The sequence below is a fragment of the Typopeltis vanoorti genome, chromosome 1, assembly GCF_054136105.1.
Source record: "Typopeltis vanoorti isolate ZY-2024b chromosome 1, IOZ_Tvanoo_1.0, whole genome shotgun sequence".
NCBI lineage: Eukaryota > Metazoa > Arthropoda > Arachnida > Uropygi > Thelyphonidae > Typopeltis > Typopeltis vanoorti.
In genome coordinates, this window is record NC_143549.1 from 11,116,892 (window position 1) to 11,136,542 (window position 19,651).

Consider the following 19,651-nt stretch of genomic DNA (forward strand, 5'->3'; position numbering starts at 1 on the left):
CACCCAGCTATCCATCTCACCAACCATATATCTATTCCCATATGTTGTAGTTTACGGATTAGAATTCCATGTGGTATCCTGTCAAACGCCTTTGCCAGGTCCAGCAGTATCACTGTAAACCCATTTCCCTTATCCAGTTCAGCCGTCACCTTGTTATAAAACTTGAGCAAGTTACTGAGGCATGATCTACCCTTCACAAAGCCATGCTGTCCTCTGTACAGTATCTCATTTTCATCAATCCATTCCTGTATTTTTCCCTTGACTACTTTCTCCAAGACCTTGACAACGACTCCTGATATGCTGATCGGTCGGTAATTTGCAACCATAGTCTTGGATCCTCCTTTATACAGTGAAACTATTTTCCCCTCTTTCCATGCCTTCGGGACTAAGCCAGACCTGAGACTCAGATTAAACAACATGTCAAGGGCACTGATAATTCATTAGCCGCTTCATGCAAGACCCGTGCCGGTGGATTATACTCTAACCAAGTGAAAAATAAACTTTCAACATCTTTCTCTAAATCCAGAGTAATTTATTAATAAAGGGTGGCACAACATTTGGCAACTCCTATAGGTAGAGATGACCTGCGAATGCTTCTGACTGGAATCTCCACTTGGGCCTGGCTCCCACTGAAGAGACCTCAATAAACGTCGAAACTAGTCTGGGTAGTGGCCCTTCCCTTAATGCATAACATTAGACATATCCGCAAGGAGATGTGTTTTGCATTATGGGAGATACTGAGATAGGAGGGTTGATAGCTTGCTCCACCTTTGCAAGGAGTCACCTGGTGTTGTACAACCTTATCCCAGTCCTGAAGATAATTTCAGGCGCAAACTTTGTTTGCTCACACTTGGATAAAGTATTAAACTATTATTAGACCTCCATGGAATCAAAAGAATCATCGAGGGAGGTCCTAAGAAACACAAAGTTTATTAAGACTCATCGAAGGGAGGTCCCCCACTAAGAAACACAAGCTATTATACCACTCCTTAAACTCATTGACCGTTCTTGCTCTCACCATTCCATCAGGCAATGCATTCCATTGTTCAACCACCCTCCATGCAAAGAAACCACTCCTCACCCTCTTGCTAACAGTTTCCTTTCGTAACTTCCAGGGATGGCCTCTTGTCATCACTCTTTCCCGTTGTTCAACCAAGCGAAAAAACTCCCAAGTGTCAATCCTATAACCACCTCTCAACAGTATAAAAGTCTCAATCATATCACCTCTCCTTCTTCTATCCACCAAACTCTGTAGTTCACATTCCCTCAGCCGATCCTCATAACTACCATTGTACAGTCCTGAAACCATCTTTGTTATCTTCCTTTTTACCCTTTCCACAGTTAATTTATCGCAATCAAATCCTAGGGAGAAATCTGATAACAATAGTCCAGGTGTGGTCAGATCAGGTTCTTATACAACGAAATAACAATTTCCCACGCACAATTGATAGTGCGTGGGAAATTGTGAAAGAATATTTGTTAGCAGCAATGGTAAGTTTTATACCACGAGTGAAGAAGACTACACAATTTGGAGTAGAGTGGATGACAAACAATATTAAACAGGAATTACATGCGATAAAGAGGCTATGGAAGAGATATAAGGAGACAGGTGAAGAGAAGATGCATGAAGAATATAAGACACAGGTCAGAAAAGTGACTAGTATGGTAAGGAAAGCGAAACTGGAATATGAGAAGAGATTGGCCTTAAGATCCAAAGAAAATCCTAGGGAATTTTTTAACTATGTGGCCAGTAAGAGGAGAAATGACTGTCGCAGAATGATATTGAGGGATAAAATTGGGAATAGAGCGACTGATGCAGAGGACATAGTAGAATTGTTCAATGAACACTTTATTAGAGTATTTCATCCTATAGGAGTCAGTTTTAATGCTAGAGGGATAGGGCAGGTTCGAGGTTTAGAGGTGCAGGAGAAGAGTGTGTTTCAGATACTGAGTACTCTGGATGTCAGTAAAGCTTTGGGACTGGATGGTATTTCACCACGAGTTTAGAGAGAATGTGCTAGGGAACTGACACCGCCTTTAAAATGGCTTTTCAATGAAAGTCTGGCTGCGGGAAATGTGCCCATTGAATGGAAGGAAGGTAAGATATGTCATTGCATAAGGGTGGTAACAGACTGGAAGTGTCTAATTATAGGCCAGTTTGTGTGTCATCAGTAGTTGTTAAGATCTTGGAGAAACTAGTGAGGGACTGTATACAGCATTGAGCAGATGAGGGTAATGTTATCTGTTAGAGTCAACATGGATTTGTGAAAGGGTGCTCTTGTTTTAGCAACATGCTAGCCTTTTATAATAAAGTGACAAGAACATTAGATGAGGGAAAGGCATATACTGCAATTTTCTTAAACTTAGCGAAGGCATTTGACAAGGGTGCCACATGATAAGCTGATATTTAAGTTGCAGCACATGGGTCTGGATGTCAGATTGGTCAACTGGATTCAGGATTGGCTGTCTGATAGGTATCAGAGAGTTGAGTATGGTGGAGCAGTTTCAGGAGGCAGATGGTTAGAAGTGGGGGTCCCACAGGGCTCAGTACTTAACCTTTATATCAATGACATTGTCAGTGGATTGCAAGGGGATATTCAGTTGTTCGCAGATGATGCGATGCTGGGAAGGATTATTAGTAACAGTGCAGATGTGGTAGCCCTACAAGAGGATTTGAATAAGCTAGATAGATGGGCAAAGGAATGGGGGTTTCAGTTTAATGCAGCAAAATGTAAGGTCTTGAGGTTTGGGAAACATCAATGGGATGCTGCATTCTCTATTGGAGGAGTTATACTAGAGGAAGTAGGGGAGACGAGATATGGGGTTAATGATTGATAGAAACCTGAAATTTAGGGGACATATAGCAAAGGTGCTGAAGGTAACACAGAGGATTGCTGCAATTATGAGAAGGACACTGACCTGCAGAGACAAAAAGGGTTATCATTCCGTTGTATAAGTCTCTGATCAGACCACACTTAGACTATTGTTCTCAGATTTGGTCCCCAGGATTTGAAGGGGATAAATTAACTGTGGAAAGGGTACAGAGACAGATGACAAAGATGGTGTCATTACTGTACAATTTTGGTTATGAGGATCGGCTGAGGGAATGTGGACTGCAGAGTTTGGTGTATAGAAGAAGGAGAGGTGATATGATTGAGACTTTTAAACTGTTGAGAGGTGATTACAGCTTGACCCTGGGGAGTTCATTCGCTTGGTTGAACAGTGGGAAGGAGTGATGACAAGAGGCCATCCCTGTAAGTTACGAAAGGAAACTGTGAGCAAGAGGGTGAGGAGTGGTTTCTTTGCATGGAAGGTGGTTGAACCATGGAATGCATTGCCTGATGGAGTGATGATAGCTAGAACGGTCAAAGAGTTTAAGGTGTATGTTTCTTAGGGGGGGACCTCCCCTCGATGAGTCTTGACAGAATTTATGTTCTTAGGAAGGACCTCCCACGATGAGTCTTTTGACTCCACGGAGGCCTAAATAATAATGATAATAATAATAATAATAACTGTTTCATCTCTGCAGGTCAGCATCCTTCTCATTATTATTATTATTATTATTATTCCGGCCTCCAAGGAGTCAAAAGACTCATCGAGACAGGTCCTTCCTAAGACATAAAGTCTGTCAAGACTCATCGAGGGGAGGGCCCCCCCCTGAAAAACACAAAGTCTGTCATACCACTCTTTAAACTCACTGACCATTCTCCCACCACTCCATCAGGCAATGCATTCCACGGCTCAACCACCCTCCACACAAAGAAACCACTTCTTACCCTCTTGCTCACAGTTTCCTTTCGTAACTTCCAGGGATGACCTCTTGTCACACTCCTTCCCACTGTTCAACCAAGCGAAAGAACTCCCCATTTTCAACGCTGTAACCACCTCTCAACAGTTTAAAAGTCTCAATCATATCACCTCTCCTTCTTCTATCCACCAAACTCTGCAGTCCACATTCTCTCAGCCGATCCTCATAACTATCCTTATACAGTATTGAAACCATCTTTGTCATCCGTCTTTGTATCCTTTCCACAGTTAATTTATCCCCTTCAAATCCTGGGGACCAAATCTGAGAACAATAGTCCAAGTGTGGTCTGATCAGAGACTTATACAACGGAATAATAACCCTCTTATCTCTTGCAGGTCAGTGTCCTTCTCATAATAGCAGCAATCCTCTGTGTTACCTTCACCACCTTTGCAATATGTCCCCTAAACTTCAGGTTTCTATCAATCATCAACCCCAGATCTTTTGTCTCCCCTACTTCCTCCAGTATAACTCCTCCCATAGAGTATGCAGCATCCCATCGATGTTTCCCAAACCTCAAGACATACCTCGAACCAGTCCTAACCCTCTAGCATTAAAACTGACTCCTCTAGGATGAAATACTCCAATAAAGTGTGCATTGAACAATTCCACTATGTCCTCTGCATTAATCACTCTTTTCCCATTTTTATCCCACAGTATCATTCTTCCACAGTCATTTCTCCTCCTACTGGCCACATAGCTAAAAAATTCCATAGGATTTTCTTTGGATCTTAGGGCCAATCGCCTCTCATATTCCAGTTTCGCTTTCCTTACCACACTAGTCACTCTTCTGGCCTGTGTCTTATATTCCTCATGCATCTCTTCACCTGTCTCCTTATATCTCTTCCACAGCCTCTTTTTCGCATGCAATTCCTGTTTAATATTGTTTGTCATCCACTTTACTCCAAATTGCATCCTCTTCTTCACTCATGGTATACAACTTACCATTGCTGATAACAAATATTCTTTCACAATTTCCCATGCACTAGTGATATCCCGGCCTTCCAATTCCTGCCTCCATGAAACTTCCCGAAGTTGACGTCTAAGACTATTATAATCACCTGCCTTATAATTCAACATAAGTTCCCGTCTCTTTGATACTCCTGCATGTCTATTCATTTTCCAAGTCAACATCATATGGTCACTCTCTCCAACTGCTGGGAGAGACATCAACTCAGTTATTATCAACTCTTCTGATGCTATAACCAAATCTAAAACTTTTGAACCTCTTGTTCCCTCTGTTACATGTTGCCTAAGACATTTGTCCCTCAAGAATTCTAGAAATTCCATTCCCCTATTGCTACATGCATCTTCCTCTCTCCAATTTTTACTGCAGCAATCCTCTGTGTTACCTTCACCACCTTTGCAATATGTCACCTAAATTTCAGGTTTCTATCAATCATCAACCCCAGATCTCTTGTCTCCCCTAATTCCTCCAGTATAACTCCTCACATAGAGTATTCAGTGTCCCATCGGTGTTTCCCAAACCTCAAGACAATACATTTTACTGCATTAAACCAACAAAACCATTTATTTGCTCATCTATCTTCCTCATTCAAATCATCTTGCAGATCTGCCGCATCTAGACTATTACTAATAATCCTTCCCAACTTCACATCATTCACAAACAACCGAATATCCTCATGCAGTCCACTGACAATGTCATTGATATAAAGGTTAAACTATATAGGTCCTCCCGGTACTGAGCCCTGTGGGACCCTGCTTGTAACCCTGTGCTTCCTTGAAACTGCCCCACCATACACAACTCTCTGATAAGTATTGGACAGCCAATCCTGAATCCAGTTGACCAATCTGACATCCAGACCCATGTGCTGCATCTTAAATATCAGCTTATCATGTGACACCCTGTCAATTGCCTTCGCTAAGTCTAAGAAAATGGCAGTATATGCCTTTCCCTCATCTAATGCTCTTGTAACTTTATCATAAAAGACTAGCATATTGCTAAAACAAGAGTGCCCCCTTCACAAATCCAAGTTGACTCTCACAGATAACATTACCCTCATAAATCTGCCCAATGCTGTATACTGTCCTTCACTACTTTCTCCAAGATCTTACTATCTACTAATGACACACAAACTGGCCTATAATTAGACACTTCTAGTCTGCTACCACCCTTATGCAATGGCACTATATTACCTTCCTTCCATTCCATGGGCACCTTTCCCGCAGCCAGACTTTTGTTGGAAAGCCAGATCAAAGGCACTGTCAGCACATTCTCTCAAAACTCATGGTGAAATATCATCTAGTTCCACAGCTTTACTGACATCCAGAGTACTCAGTATTTGAAACACACTCTCCTCTTGTACCTCTAAACCTCAAATTCCTCTAGCATTAAAACTGACTCCTCCACGATGAAATACTCCAATAAAGTGTTTATTGAACAATTCCAGTATGTCCTCTGCATCAGTCACTCTCTTACCATTTTTATCTCACAATACCATTCTTCCACAGTCATTTCTCCTCGTACTGGCCACATATCTAAAAATTTCCCTAGGATTTTCTTTGGATCTTAGGGCCAGTCTCCTCTCATATTCCTGTTTCATCTTCCTTACCATACTAGTCACTCTTCTGGCCTGTGTTTTATACTCTTCGTGCATCTTTTCTTCACCTGTCTCCTTATATCTCTTCCATAGTCTCTTTTTCGCATGCAATTTCTGTTTAATATTGTTTGTCATTTACTTTATTCCAAATTGTGTCCTATCTTTCACTCGTGGTATACAATAGGACACAATAAGCAACTAAAATGGAAATGGTGCAGCAATGATTAACAGCAACGGTAAGGAGTGATGTCAGTGATGTGAGTCAGGATTCTTATCCAGGTGTTTCGCTTCTTATCTTTTAATATGATGCCTAGCATCAACCTCACCATTTTTCTTTGAGTTGTTGTTAATTTATTTGCCAGTGCTTTTGTTAGTGACCAAGTTTCACAATCATGTGATCACTGGAAGTTTTCTCTGGTTAAATGTCTTCCTTTTTAAACAGAGTAGGACATCATTATTTTGAAAAATGCTTTTCAATTTTCTGAATTCACTTCTGGCAAGTTAAACTCTCCTATTTATTTCCTTTTGGAGTCTATAGTTTAGATCAATGAGATGACCTAAATATGTATACAAAGAGTACACTTTCCAAGAAATTGTTTTCTATTGGTGTTACAAAATGATTAAACATGATTTTTAGTTTTTTTCTATGTTTATTTGTAGACCGACTTTTCTACTTTCATGATATAGGTCTTCTACCATTATATTAAGGTCTTCTGGAGTGTTTTCAAAAATTATGTTATCATCTGCATATCTTTGGTGTGTTACGTTTCTGTTATTAATTTTTATACCAAGTTTGTCCAGTTTATGTTATTAAATATTTCTTGAAGGACTGTTGTAAAGATTTTGGGTGATAGAAGTCTTCTTGATAGAAATCCTTAAATTTTGAAGGATTGTTGTGAAGATTTTGGGTGATAGAAGTCTCCTTCTCAGACACCTTTTTCAATTGATATTTTATTGCTACTCATTTGAAGTTGGATTGTTGCAGTGTGGTATATGGACCACCTCTTTCCTGGAGGAGGTCCATATATTCTCCAGGAACTCCCTGATTCTGTAGTGCTTTGATTATTGCATTAGTTTTGATGAAAAATGCTTTTTTATAACAATAAAGACTAAACAGAGGCCAGCCTGGCTGGCCAAGTGGTTAGCATATCCACTCTCTAGCCAAAAGGCTGCAGGTTCGAATCCCGCTGGGCATGGATATTTGTGATTGTCTGTGGAAATACTAGTGTGGTAGTTTGCGGTAGATGGCATTGGTGTAGTTGCGGTCAGTTGGTGGAGTAGGTGCCCTCCCTCGATGAGTCTTTCGACTCCCTGGAGGTGTCAAATAATAATAATTAATATGATCAATTGTGTTAAGGCCTTTACGGAATCCTGCTTGTTCTGGTTGATTTTCAGTTATGTATTGATTCATAATCAAAGCTTGTTTTAAGTTTATATTTGTATGTTCATCAAACCTAGAAGAAGCACTAGTTATCATGGCAAAACTAGTCAGTTATTAGTTGTATCAAATTCCAGCCAATAAAACCCAATTTCAGTTGTCTTATTTTATTATTATTATTATTATGGTCTGAATGGAGTCAAAAGACTCATCGTGGGAAGTCCATCCAAGAAAGAAGATTTTATAATAAGGTAACATCATAATTGGATAAAGGAAATGCTTCACCATGACACTGCTGGACTTTGCAAAGTCATTTGACAGAATATTGCATGGAAAACTATCACCTAAGTTGGAGCAAATGGGAATGGATATGAGGCCAGTGGCATATGAGGCTTGATAGACAGATATTAGAGAGCGGTGTATGGTGGAGTGGAATCAAGGTGAATGAGCGAAGTGCCACAGGGCTCTGTATTAGGACCACTGCTCTTTAATTTATATATTAATTATATAGCAGAAGATTTGAAGGCAGACATTCAGTTGTCTGCTGATGATGCAAAACTAGGGATGGCAATAGTTGAATTGATGTAGATATCTTACGAAATGATTTAAATAAATTGACAATGTGGGTAAAGGACAGGGGTTGCCAGTTCAGTGTTGTAAAATGTAAGGTAATGCACTTATTTTTTGTAAAATACTTTACAAAATTTTTTAATTTTGTAAAGTATTTTTACTTTACAATTAATGTTTAAAAAAAAAAAAAAACATTAATTGTAAAATGTAAAGTAATGTAAGGTAAATATAAGATTTCACATGCCATGTCATATTGATGGCACTAGTTTACAGGAAATTGATGAGGCTAGTGATCTGGAGGGTGATGGTGGATAGAGATTTAAAATTCAAAGGACACATTGCAAGAGTTGCAAAATGGGTGAGAGTATTATTTGAATGCTGAAGAGCTCATTGACAAGTAATGATACGGAGGTTACTATTCCTCTTTATGAGGCTATGATTTGGCCCCAATTTGACTACTATGCATAGATTTGGTACTGCATTTCTCATCTCAACCTATCCTATGAGAATAGAGTGAGGATATGATAGAAACTTATAAATTACTTAAGAGATACTGTGAAATTGACACAGAAGAAATATTTTAATACATTGGGAGTAGGTGGAAAACAAGGGAGTGATACTTGGATGCTGGCTAAGAGTGTGGTTAGTATGGGTGTGCAAACTAGATTCTTTACTTGGAGAGTGGTGAATTAGTGGAGTGGGTTGCCAGAGGTGGTTATGAGGCATCTTAACAGTGAATAGGTTTAAGGAGATGTATCATAGGTCTTGTGTTAACGAATCAATTGGGGTCTCCCCATGATGAGCCTTTTGACTCCATGGAGTTCCGATATAAATTATAATAATAAACCAAAAATGAAACAGACAGTGATAGTGCGATCAAAATAATTTGATCCATTCAAACCAAATACAATATTCCAAGCATACAAGAATTCCTACCAAAAAAAAATCACTTTCCATATTCACTTTACAATCATCTGTGTCATAAATTCCAACATAAATGAGACATCCAGAACATACCAGACCACATGGTCTTGTCTGGATGTCTCTTAACAGAAACTCAAATTGCAATTAATCAACCACAGTCCACCTACAACATCCATATTATACTCTTCATGATTCATTTCACCGCACTGTGCTTTGGTGTGATCCTGCTAGAGAATCTAAAGTTGGATTCTCTAGCAGACATTGAATTCAAATTTAGTATACCCTTGCATTTGACCTCTGGCTAGAAGATTCATATCACCATTTAGTGATATTCATCTGATGAATTACCAGTCTCCAAGCTCTGAAAACCACTCTGATCTCTTCACCTTCCTCTCCGTGAAGCTCAGCTCTCTGTATTCCAGTTATCCAGACAGTGAAGTTATCTTAATATGTGACCTTAATGTCCACAACTCCAGCTGGCTTCCATTTCTAACACCACTGATCAGGTGCTGATTATATATTTGTTATATATAATAGAACAAATCTTACATCTGCCTTTCTCAATTTCTTATTACCCTCTCCACTTTTCCAATATCTGATCTTTTCTTTTTTAGTCAGTTCTCAGATATACACTAGAGGTGTATACATATACATGTGAAGCTTGGGAGGGTTCCCAAGCTTCACATCATTTACAAACAGCTGAATATCCCCCTGTAGTCCTGTGACAATATCATTAACATAAAGATTAAACAGTAGTGGTCCCAGTATAAGTGGAACTCTGCTTGTAACCTTCCTACTGCATGATATAGCTCCAACATCCACAATTCTTGGATATGTGATCTGCCAAAAAGTCAGTCACCTATCCATTTCACTAATCTCATATCCAAACCTATATGCTGCAACTTAGATACCAACTTGTCGTGCAGTATCCTGTGATTTCCTCATCCTCTGCTCTTGTTACTTTATTATAAAAGTTAACATTAACCACAGTTCTAAAACAAGAGTGCACCTTAATAAATTCATGTTAGCTTCTTAAACGATATTTCTCTATTTGCCCAATTCTGTATACTAATTCTTATCAATTTTCCAAAATCTCAACAACCACAGAAGAAATACAAACTTGTCTATAGTTTGATACCTTCATTCTATCTACTGCCACACTTATGCAGTGGTACTCTCTTTCGACTCCTCAGGAAGTCACTTCATTGCATGACTTCCATTAAACAACCAGATTAATTGAATGATCATCTCCTTAGCACATATTCCCTTCAAAAATACATGGCAGAGTCCCTTCTAGGCCTATTACCTTTCTGACAACTAGATTGCTCAGTATTTGGAATACATCCTCTTCATCAGCAAATGACGTTTAAACTTTCACCTCTCCTTATCTTTATAGGGACTATTAAACAGTTGTCAATTCTTCCTGCAGTATAGCGTCCACAAACAGGGTTTTGGTTTATTTGGCGAGCAATGCTGCCAAAAATACATACCCTATATAGATGGAAGAAATACCAACTAGACCTCTAGGTGATGAATGTCTGTCACTGCCATGAAACACCATCACCTTTGCTTCTTTGCTAGTTTGTGTTTGGAGGGAGACTAGACCTCTAGGTGATGAATGTCTGTCACTGCCCTGAAACACCATCACCTTTGCTTCTTTGCTAGTTTGTGTTTGGAGGGAGACCAAATACAGTTTATAAAAATCAAGTGGATATTAAATCCAGCATTATTTCAAAGCCAAATAAAGAACTATAAAAGTTTTGTATGAAATTTGACCAGAGAGCTTACAGGAATACACTCGGTGGTATTTATGAGTTGCCCTAACCAGACCTTATAGGAGACATGCCCACTATGACGGCATCCATACATTCACCTTCTATTTTGTCCATTTTGATAAAGTTTCACTGGCCTGACTGCTATTTCAAACTGGTTGGTTTTGTCAGAGACCAGGCTTAAGGGAGCAAAAATTCTCAGGTACTGTGAAACTCAGCCAGTGAAACTTTATCAAAATGGACCAATAGGAGGTGAATATATGGACGCTATCATAGCAGGCATGTCTCCTATAAGGTCCAGCTAGGGCAACTCGTAAATACCGGTAAGTATATTCACGTAAGTGCTTAGGTCAAATTTTGTACGAAACTTTTATTTCTTTATTCGGCTTTGAAATAATGCTGGATTTAATATCCACTTAATTTTTATAAAAATTAAGTGGATTTAAAACTCCGAAGTGAATCCTCTTAGCTCTTTATTTTAGACCAAATACAGTGGTTACAAGGAGAACTGCTATATGCGGAGAGGAGACAGGTCTTCCTTTGTGTCATATGCTTGTTTGGTGGTCAACTCTCATTACTTATCCCTATTCTTTATTAAGCTCCAGATACAATGGATTTACAACTCAAACAAGTTTTTACTGCAGATCATAAAATGCTTTCCACAAGAAAAAAAAACAATTCTGAAAAAAAAAAAAATCATAAAAAAACAACAAAAATCAAACCAAAAAACAGTCAAAAACTACATTAATTTTTACAAAAAAAAAAAAAAAATTCTGTATCTGCTTCACTAACATATGTGGCCTAAATAGCAACTTAAACAATGTATATCACCATCTAAAGTCATTGAAACCAGAATTACTATCCCTAACAGAGCTCCAGCTTTTAATTGCTGAAACTACACATTACACAGTTACTTTTGCCACAATTACTGCACTTTTGCATTCATCAGAATAACATTCCATGACAGAGATTGCAAAACCTTGAATCCTCTATTTTTGATCTATTTGTCTCAAAATCTCTCGATCAAACTAACTTGTCATTTTGATTTTATTATTACTTTATTCACATAATTGATACACAGTCAAAACAAGATATCATTTAAGCAACAATTTCATTGGTGATGCAGAACAAATCAGATTCCACCCAAGAATGTAAGAATTGTCTGTCAGGTAGCGCCGTAAAATATGGACTGTTCCAAGTAATGCTGTCTTTTGTAGATCGTATGGGGTTACTCACTTCATTGATGCTTAATTTTTGTAAATAGTTGAATAGCTTTTTTTGAAATTGCACCAAGTGCACCGATAACTATTGGGATAAATTTGGTGTGTTTGAGCCACAGTCTGCCAACTTTGATTGCCAGATCTTGATATTTAGTAATTTTTTCCAGTTCTTTGTTGTTAATGTTGCTATCACTGGGTACTGCGATATCAATAATCCAAACCTGTCGATGTTTGATAATTGTGATGTCAGGTCTATTGTGTTTCAAATGCTGATCAGTTTGTATTTTAAAGTCCCAGAGAATTTTTGCTGTTTCGTTTTCCAATGCTGTCTCTATTTTATGCTGCCACCAGTTATCAGAAGTAGGAAAGCCAGATTTTTTGCATACATGCCAATGAATTATTTGCATGTATCATGGCAGTATTTATAGTCATTTTGAGCTATCTTGCTGCAGACACTGATTAGATGTTCTACAGTCTCATCTTTCTGATTGTATAATCTGCATTTGCTGTTATTATTGATGTTCAAAATTTTGGCTTTCATTGCATTGGTTTGTAACACCTGTTCTTGAGCTGCTAGAATAAATCCTTCTGTTTCTTTTTAATATATCCATATTGTAGCCATTGCCATGTCTTGGTCATTTCAATTTTTTCCTCAGTATCTTGAAGAAATTGGCTATGCCAGGGTTTATTTTTCCAGCACACATATTGGTTATTTTGCTGACCCTTTTTTGTAATTAGATTTGTTTCCTGTTGCTTTTAGAAGGCCCTCTCGTGTAATTGCATAAAACATTTGGTCAGAGCTATTGTCGATGTAACTTTTTAAGCTAATTACTTCTTCTTCCAAAGTCTGTCTCACTTGCAGTAGACCATCCACCTATTCTCTTTGGTAGGTACAGCCAATCAACATCACTTTGCGGATGTAATGCATGATGCATAGACATTAGTTTTCTAGTTTTGTGGTCCAGTTTGTCCAGGTCTTCTTTTGTCCAATCTATTATGCCAGCTCTATATCGGATCACTGATATAGCACAAGAATTCATTGCTCTAATTGTGTTTAATCCATTTAGTTTTGTTTTCAGAATATTTTTAACTCTTTTGGTGTATTTTCCTGCTGCCAGTTGTTTAACTTTCAAGTGGAGAATATCACTGGCTTCTAATATTCCTAGGTATTTATAGTGTTCATAAGCTGAAATTGCTTTTATATATTTCTCTTAATCAAAATTAAAATTGCCAGTGTCATTAATTTTTCCTTGTAGTAGATAAAATTGTGCATTTATCTAAACCAAATTCCATTTTGATGTCCTAACTGAAAATTCGAACTGTGTTCAGTAAAGAGTATTTGCTGGGCCGATTTTCTATAGAACTTTGTCATCCATCAAAAGCTGATAAAGGAAAAACTGTAGTGGTCATGGATAAGGCTGACTATGTGAGAAAAGTAACCTGCCTTTTACAAACTGCACACATATTTTGGAAGAACTTCTTGCTTATATGGTCTCCCAAAAATCCATAAAGAAGGTTATCCAGTAAGACCCATCATGAATTGTATTGACTCTTCCACTTATCAAATTGCTAAATTTTTGTCCCCTTCATTAACTACCCTTATCGGACATTCTAGATAATTATCAAAAATTCGACACATTTCCTTGAACAAATCAAGGATGTTCAAATCAAAGAGTCGGACTTGCTAGTTAGTTTTAGGCAATTTAGGCAAATTTTCTTCATCATCTATATAGCAGTTGGAGAAAATTTTAAATTCTAAGATGTCTGCTTTATCTTTGAGTAATGTTATTATATCATCATAATATGAGAGGGATAGAAACATGGAAAGGAAGAGGGGTATATCCATAAGCACAAGACTAGAAGACTCAACTGCCAGTTCTGGAGGTAGCATGTTTATTGCTTTAGGTCCTGATGAAGTTGTCTTTGAATTTGCTGATGACCTGTTTTGTAGTATAAGGTTAGTGAGAAGCTGGATTTTTAACTTGAGTCACTGAACATATGCTATACTTTTATCATAGACTGCTAAGGCATGTTTTTCAAGATAGAAATTGCAATGAAATAGTAATCAGACTATGAAAAGAGGTGTAAAATCCCAGAGGTCATCCCCACTAAGCATCATTATATAGTGCTATAGTGTACAAGATTGTGATTGCTGGAAGGAGATTGATGTGTAGATAAAAGGAGATTTGGATGAGGTTACAGTCAGAGTTTGCCAAGAAGGTAAACATCTGGAATAGTTAAGAAAATCCTGGCATTTGGAAGAAAAATTAGGATTATCTGGTATTCCTGGTGATGAGTTAAGAGCTTGAGTTAGATCATGTGTGATAGAAATGTGATTTATTTATTTATTTATTATTTCGGGCTACTCCAGGGAGTCCTTAGACTCATCGAGGGAGGCCCTAAACTCCATGTCAACACAACTATTTGACATTCTCACAGTATCTATCATACCTTGCCTTGAACTCGCTCACTGTCGTAGCACCCACAACAGACTCTGACAGCTTATTCCACTCATTTACCACTCTAATAGTAAAGAACCCAGCTCTAACACCCCTGCTAACTACACTCTTGTCCAGCTTCCATAGGTGTCCCCTAGTTCTCCCACCACCAGTCCTGATCTCAAAAATATCCTCTGAATTAATCTTATAGAATCCTTTTAGCAATTTGAATGTCTCAATCATATCTCCCCTTTTCTGCCTATCAACTAGTTTCTGAAACCCACAAATCTTCAACCTGTTCTCGTATGGTTCATTCCATAGACATGCTATCATTTTAGTCACTCGCCTCTGGATTCTTTCCACCTCCTCCCCATCAAGAAGGAACCGAGGTGACCAAATCTGGGCACAGTAGTCAAGATGAGGTCTTATCAGAGCTCGGTACAGAGGTATAATAACTTGCTTGTCTCTGCTTGTCAAGGTATTTTTCAACAACCAAGTGAGTTGATGAGCTGTTTTAGCTACTTTTGCAATGTGCCCCCTAAACTTCATCTCCCTGTCCACCAACACTCCCAAGTCCCTGACCTCATCAATCTCTTGGAGTACAGTTCCACTAATGTGGTATACTGCTGCTAATCTTTTCGCCCCAAAATGCATAACCTTACACTTTGTCACATTAAATTGACATCCATTCTCCTTAGCCCAGAACTCCAATCTATCTAAGTCATCCTGTAAGACTTTGACATCTTCTGCATTCACTATCGCGCTACCCAACTTTGCATCATCAGCGAACAAATGAACTGTTCCACTTAGATCCTTCCCTATATTGTTAATGAACAGATTAAACAGGTGTGATCCAAGAACAGAACCCTGCGGCACACCACTAGTCACAGGCCGTCTTTTGGACTCCACTCCTGAATAAACTACTCTTTGATATCTCTCCACCACTCACCTATCCATCTCACCAACCCTATATCCATTCCCATTTGTTGTAGCTTACGGATTAGAATTCCATGTGGTATCCTGTCAAACGCTTTTGCCAGGTCCAGCAGTATCACCGTAAACCCATTTCCCTTATCCAGTTCTGCTGTCACCTTATTATAAAACTTGAGCAAGTTACTGAGACATGATCTACCCTTCACAAAGCCATGCTGTCCCCTGTACAGTATCTCATTTTCATCAATCCATTCCTGTATTTTTCCCTTGACTACTTTCTCCAAGACCTTGACAATGACTCCTGATATGCTGATCGGTCGGTAATTTGCCACCATAGTCTTGGATCCTCCTTTATGCAGTGAAACTATTTTCCCCTCTTTCCCGCCTTCGGGACTAAATCAGACCTGAGACTCAGATTAAACAACATGGTCAAGGGCACTGATAATTCCTTAGCCGCTTCACGCAAGACCCGTACCAGTATACCATCCAATCCCACAGATGTATTCACATTAAGGTTTGGTAATAGACTATTCACCTCCAGTTCATTCATCACAATTCCCGTATAAACTAATGGTTCGTTCATTTTTTCAATGTCACCACCTGTATGATATGCTTTTGAAAAGTGTGTGCTCAGTAACTCCACTATATCGACTGGTTCAGTGACCTCCTTACCATCGTCATTCCTTAAAATCATTTTGCCATGTACAGTTTTTTTCTTGCTTGCAGCATATTGAAAGAACTGTTTGGGATTCTCTTTTGCTTGCATAGCTAGTTTCCTTTCATAATCGGCTTTTGCTGTTTTTACCAGACTCGTTACCCTTCTGGCCTGCACTTTATACCGTTCATGTGCATGCAGGTCACACGAACACCCCTTGCTTTAAATTCCCTCCACAGTTGTTTCTTTTTTTGCAGCTCAAGCTTAATGGTGTTATTCATCCATTTAACCCCTACTTGTTTTACTATTCGGACTTTAGGTATACAATCAGCCATAACCTCCTGTAAATGCTCCTTGACCACTTCCCATGCACTATCGACGTCCAGCCCTTGCAGTTGTACATGCCATGGCACTGATCCAAGCAATTTCCTAAGCTTGTCAAACTTGCCAGCACAGTAATTCCACATATACCCTGTCTTAGTCAAAAATTCCACACCTTTAGTCACCTCCCAGGTCAAGACCTTATGATCACTCTCACCAATAGGTGGCAATATGGTCATATTCATTACAGCCAGATTGTGAGATGCTATTACCAGGTCAAGCACTCTCACACCCCTAGTATTTTCAGTTACATGCTGTCTCAGATAGTTATCCCTTAATAATTGAATAAAATCCATTTCCTTCCTCACATGTGTCCTCTCCTCCTTCCAATCAATGTTACCATAGTTGAAATCCCCCATAATAATTACCCTCCTCCCACTCATTTCATCAATTTGTTTATGCATACTATCTCCACCATCTATTCCATCACCTGGTCTATAGCAGCACCCAACTGTGTATTTTATTCTGCTTGTCTCAATCTTACACCAAATAGCCTCAAATGAGCTCCTTTCACTATCCTGCAATACAACTTCAATTCTCCTTGGCTGCAGTTCATCAGCTATCATCAATAACACCCCTCCCCCCATTTTATTCTCTCTGTCCCTCCTAAACACACTATAACCTACACATTCTATCTCACTAACTATATCATATCATGTTAAACTGTTATTATTATTTATATTATACTTGACGAGAAATTTGATTCTCGCACAAAGTTTGTGCATAAAATATTTTCACAACTAGTCCACTTGTAAATAGAGGCTGTTGACTTACAAAAATGATTTGACCTACCTTCTGGCTTGATGTTTGAAGTCAGATAAGGACAGAGTTTGGTTAATTAGAAATCAGCCTTTAGAGATGAGTAGTAGTCAAAGAGAACAGCATGGTTGTCTGAATTAGTGAAACAGTAAAGGCATTTTAGCATTTTATAGCAATGAAAGCCATAAAGTTTGGTAGGGAAATTTTAAGAAAGAACAGATAGAAAATCAGGGATTCCAGGCTTGGCACCAAATGTCTGACTTGATACAGTACATGTTCATTTTCTTTTATGGAAAGCATCCTACTGTAATTGGGATAGTTGAGATTGACTGGTCATGGAGGATGCTAATTGGGATTTGGTTAGCAATATCACAGTAGGTTTTGATACCTGAAATGGTGTATATCTTCCATTAAAATCCATTCTTTTGTTGCTTCATTTACAGGGAGAATTATAGACATAGAATGTAGAGATGCAGTACATGACATGGACTATACTGAAACTGGAGATAGAAAATTAGAATGCATTTTGGATAAAGGCTTTATATGCTCCAATAGAGATCGATGTACCTGATGTTTGTAAAATGGATGAGTGCTTTTTATTGAATAACATTTTAGTGCTATTTTTTATTAGTAGTTTTTGCATTTTTGTTGTATAGTTCATATATTTTATTTTTTTTGAGATTTATATTCTGTTTTGTGATATGTACCCCCCCCCCATGCTATATTTTGGTACTAATTTTGTTTCCTAGTTTATCAGTCACTGAAATAAATAGAATGATATTGTTTTTCTTCATTAAAAGATATTTGTTTTGTATAGTACAGTATGTTTACTAATTCTATTATGAGCATTCTTTAAGTTGCAGTAATTATTATACATTCTAATAAGCTCCGACTTAAATTAAAATCCATTCTGTTGTTGCTGCATTTACAGGGAGAAATTATAGACATAGAATGTAGAGATGCAGTACATGACATGGACTATACTGAAACTGGAGATAGAAAATTAGAATGCAGTTTAGATAAAGGCTTTATATGCTCCAATAGAGATCAACCAGCTCGACGTTGCTTGGATTATAAGATACGTTACTATTGTTCTTGTGGTAAGTAGCCATAAACTGTTATTATTATTTATATTATACTTGACGAGAAATTTGATTCTCGCACAAAGTTTGTGCATAAAATATTTTCACAACTAGTCCACTTGTAAATAGAGGCTGTTGACTTACATCAATTGTCTTAATATCCCATAATACAAATGACACATAGGAAGAGTACACTACCCAGACTGGATTGAACATTAAGATCTTAAGGTCCCATCTTGAGGTCTCATCAGTGGGAACCATACTGTTATGTCCCTATCTTAAGATTTTTTGTTTATCTTGTTTACAAACTGCCTTTGTCTATATTCTCCTAACTTCTACTTTCAAAACATCATCAAAGTTCTACCAATATCTGAGCTACTGTTCCCCGTAGTATCCCTAGTATTTGTATTTTAATTGCGCCCTTTGGGATATTTAGTTTAAGTTATTTTGTACATAAACAGAGAAAGGAACTCAAATATCTGAAAGTGCTACTATTGCAGTCGTGACACTATTTCTCATTACTCAACATTAATTCCTTAAGCTTCCCGTTTCTTACATTAATTCCCCGCGTGGTTAGGCTCGAATGTTTCTAAGCGGTGCATTGGATATAGCAATATCAGACAACTTTCTTCATCATTAAAAAAAAGTTATTGCTTCTCTAAGCATATTACATATCAAAATAATCTACTAAATTACTTACACGCTAAAATTTGCTTAATACAAGTAGTTGGGCTATGATTCGACAGGAGTTACTACGATCATGCCACCACAAATTTTCATACAAAACACGAAATCACCTAACATGGAATAATTAGATCACCACATATCATTAGGTTATTCAGCTTCAAGTATACTAACAAAGATATTAGGTATTCTAGCACATACTTATGACAATTCCAATTCTCTACACATCACACTAGGCATTCAAATTCCTCAGGCTACTTGATTACTCAATTCGCACTAATCTAATTCAATATTAACAAAACCATTTACTTCATTAATACACAGCTATGTCATCAACTTTCCTTTTACAAAGTAGTAGGCACTCAAGATTCTTAGGACAATTAAATATTCACAAATTATCAACACTAGCTAGTTTACCTTTTAACACTCTCTATCAAATTCTAAAGTCCTATTATAATTTCTCCCCAATCACTTTAACAGTTCTGAATT

General features: G+C 38.0%; 1 protein-coding gene across 4 annotated transcripts in view; it reads left to right on the forward strand.

Annotated features, from left to right (window-relative positions):
- Positions 1-19,651, forward strand: part of LOC150109786 (uncharacterized) — a 1,408,745-nt gene that overhangs the window by 366,852 nt on the left and 1,022,242 nt on the right. For all 4 annotated transcript variants that reach the window (XM_090396626.1, XM_090396635.1, XM_090396653.1 and 1 more), the window contains one exon: positions 18,328-18,496. In XM_090396626.1, the coding sequence (XP_090252752.1) occupies positions 18,328-18,496 (169 nt within the window). The remainder of the gene's footprint in view (positions 1-18,327; positions 18,497-19,651) is intronic.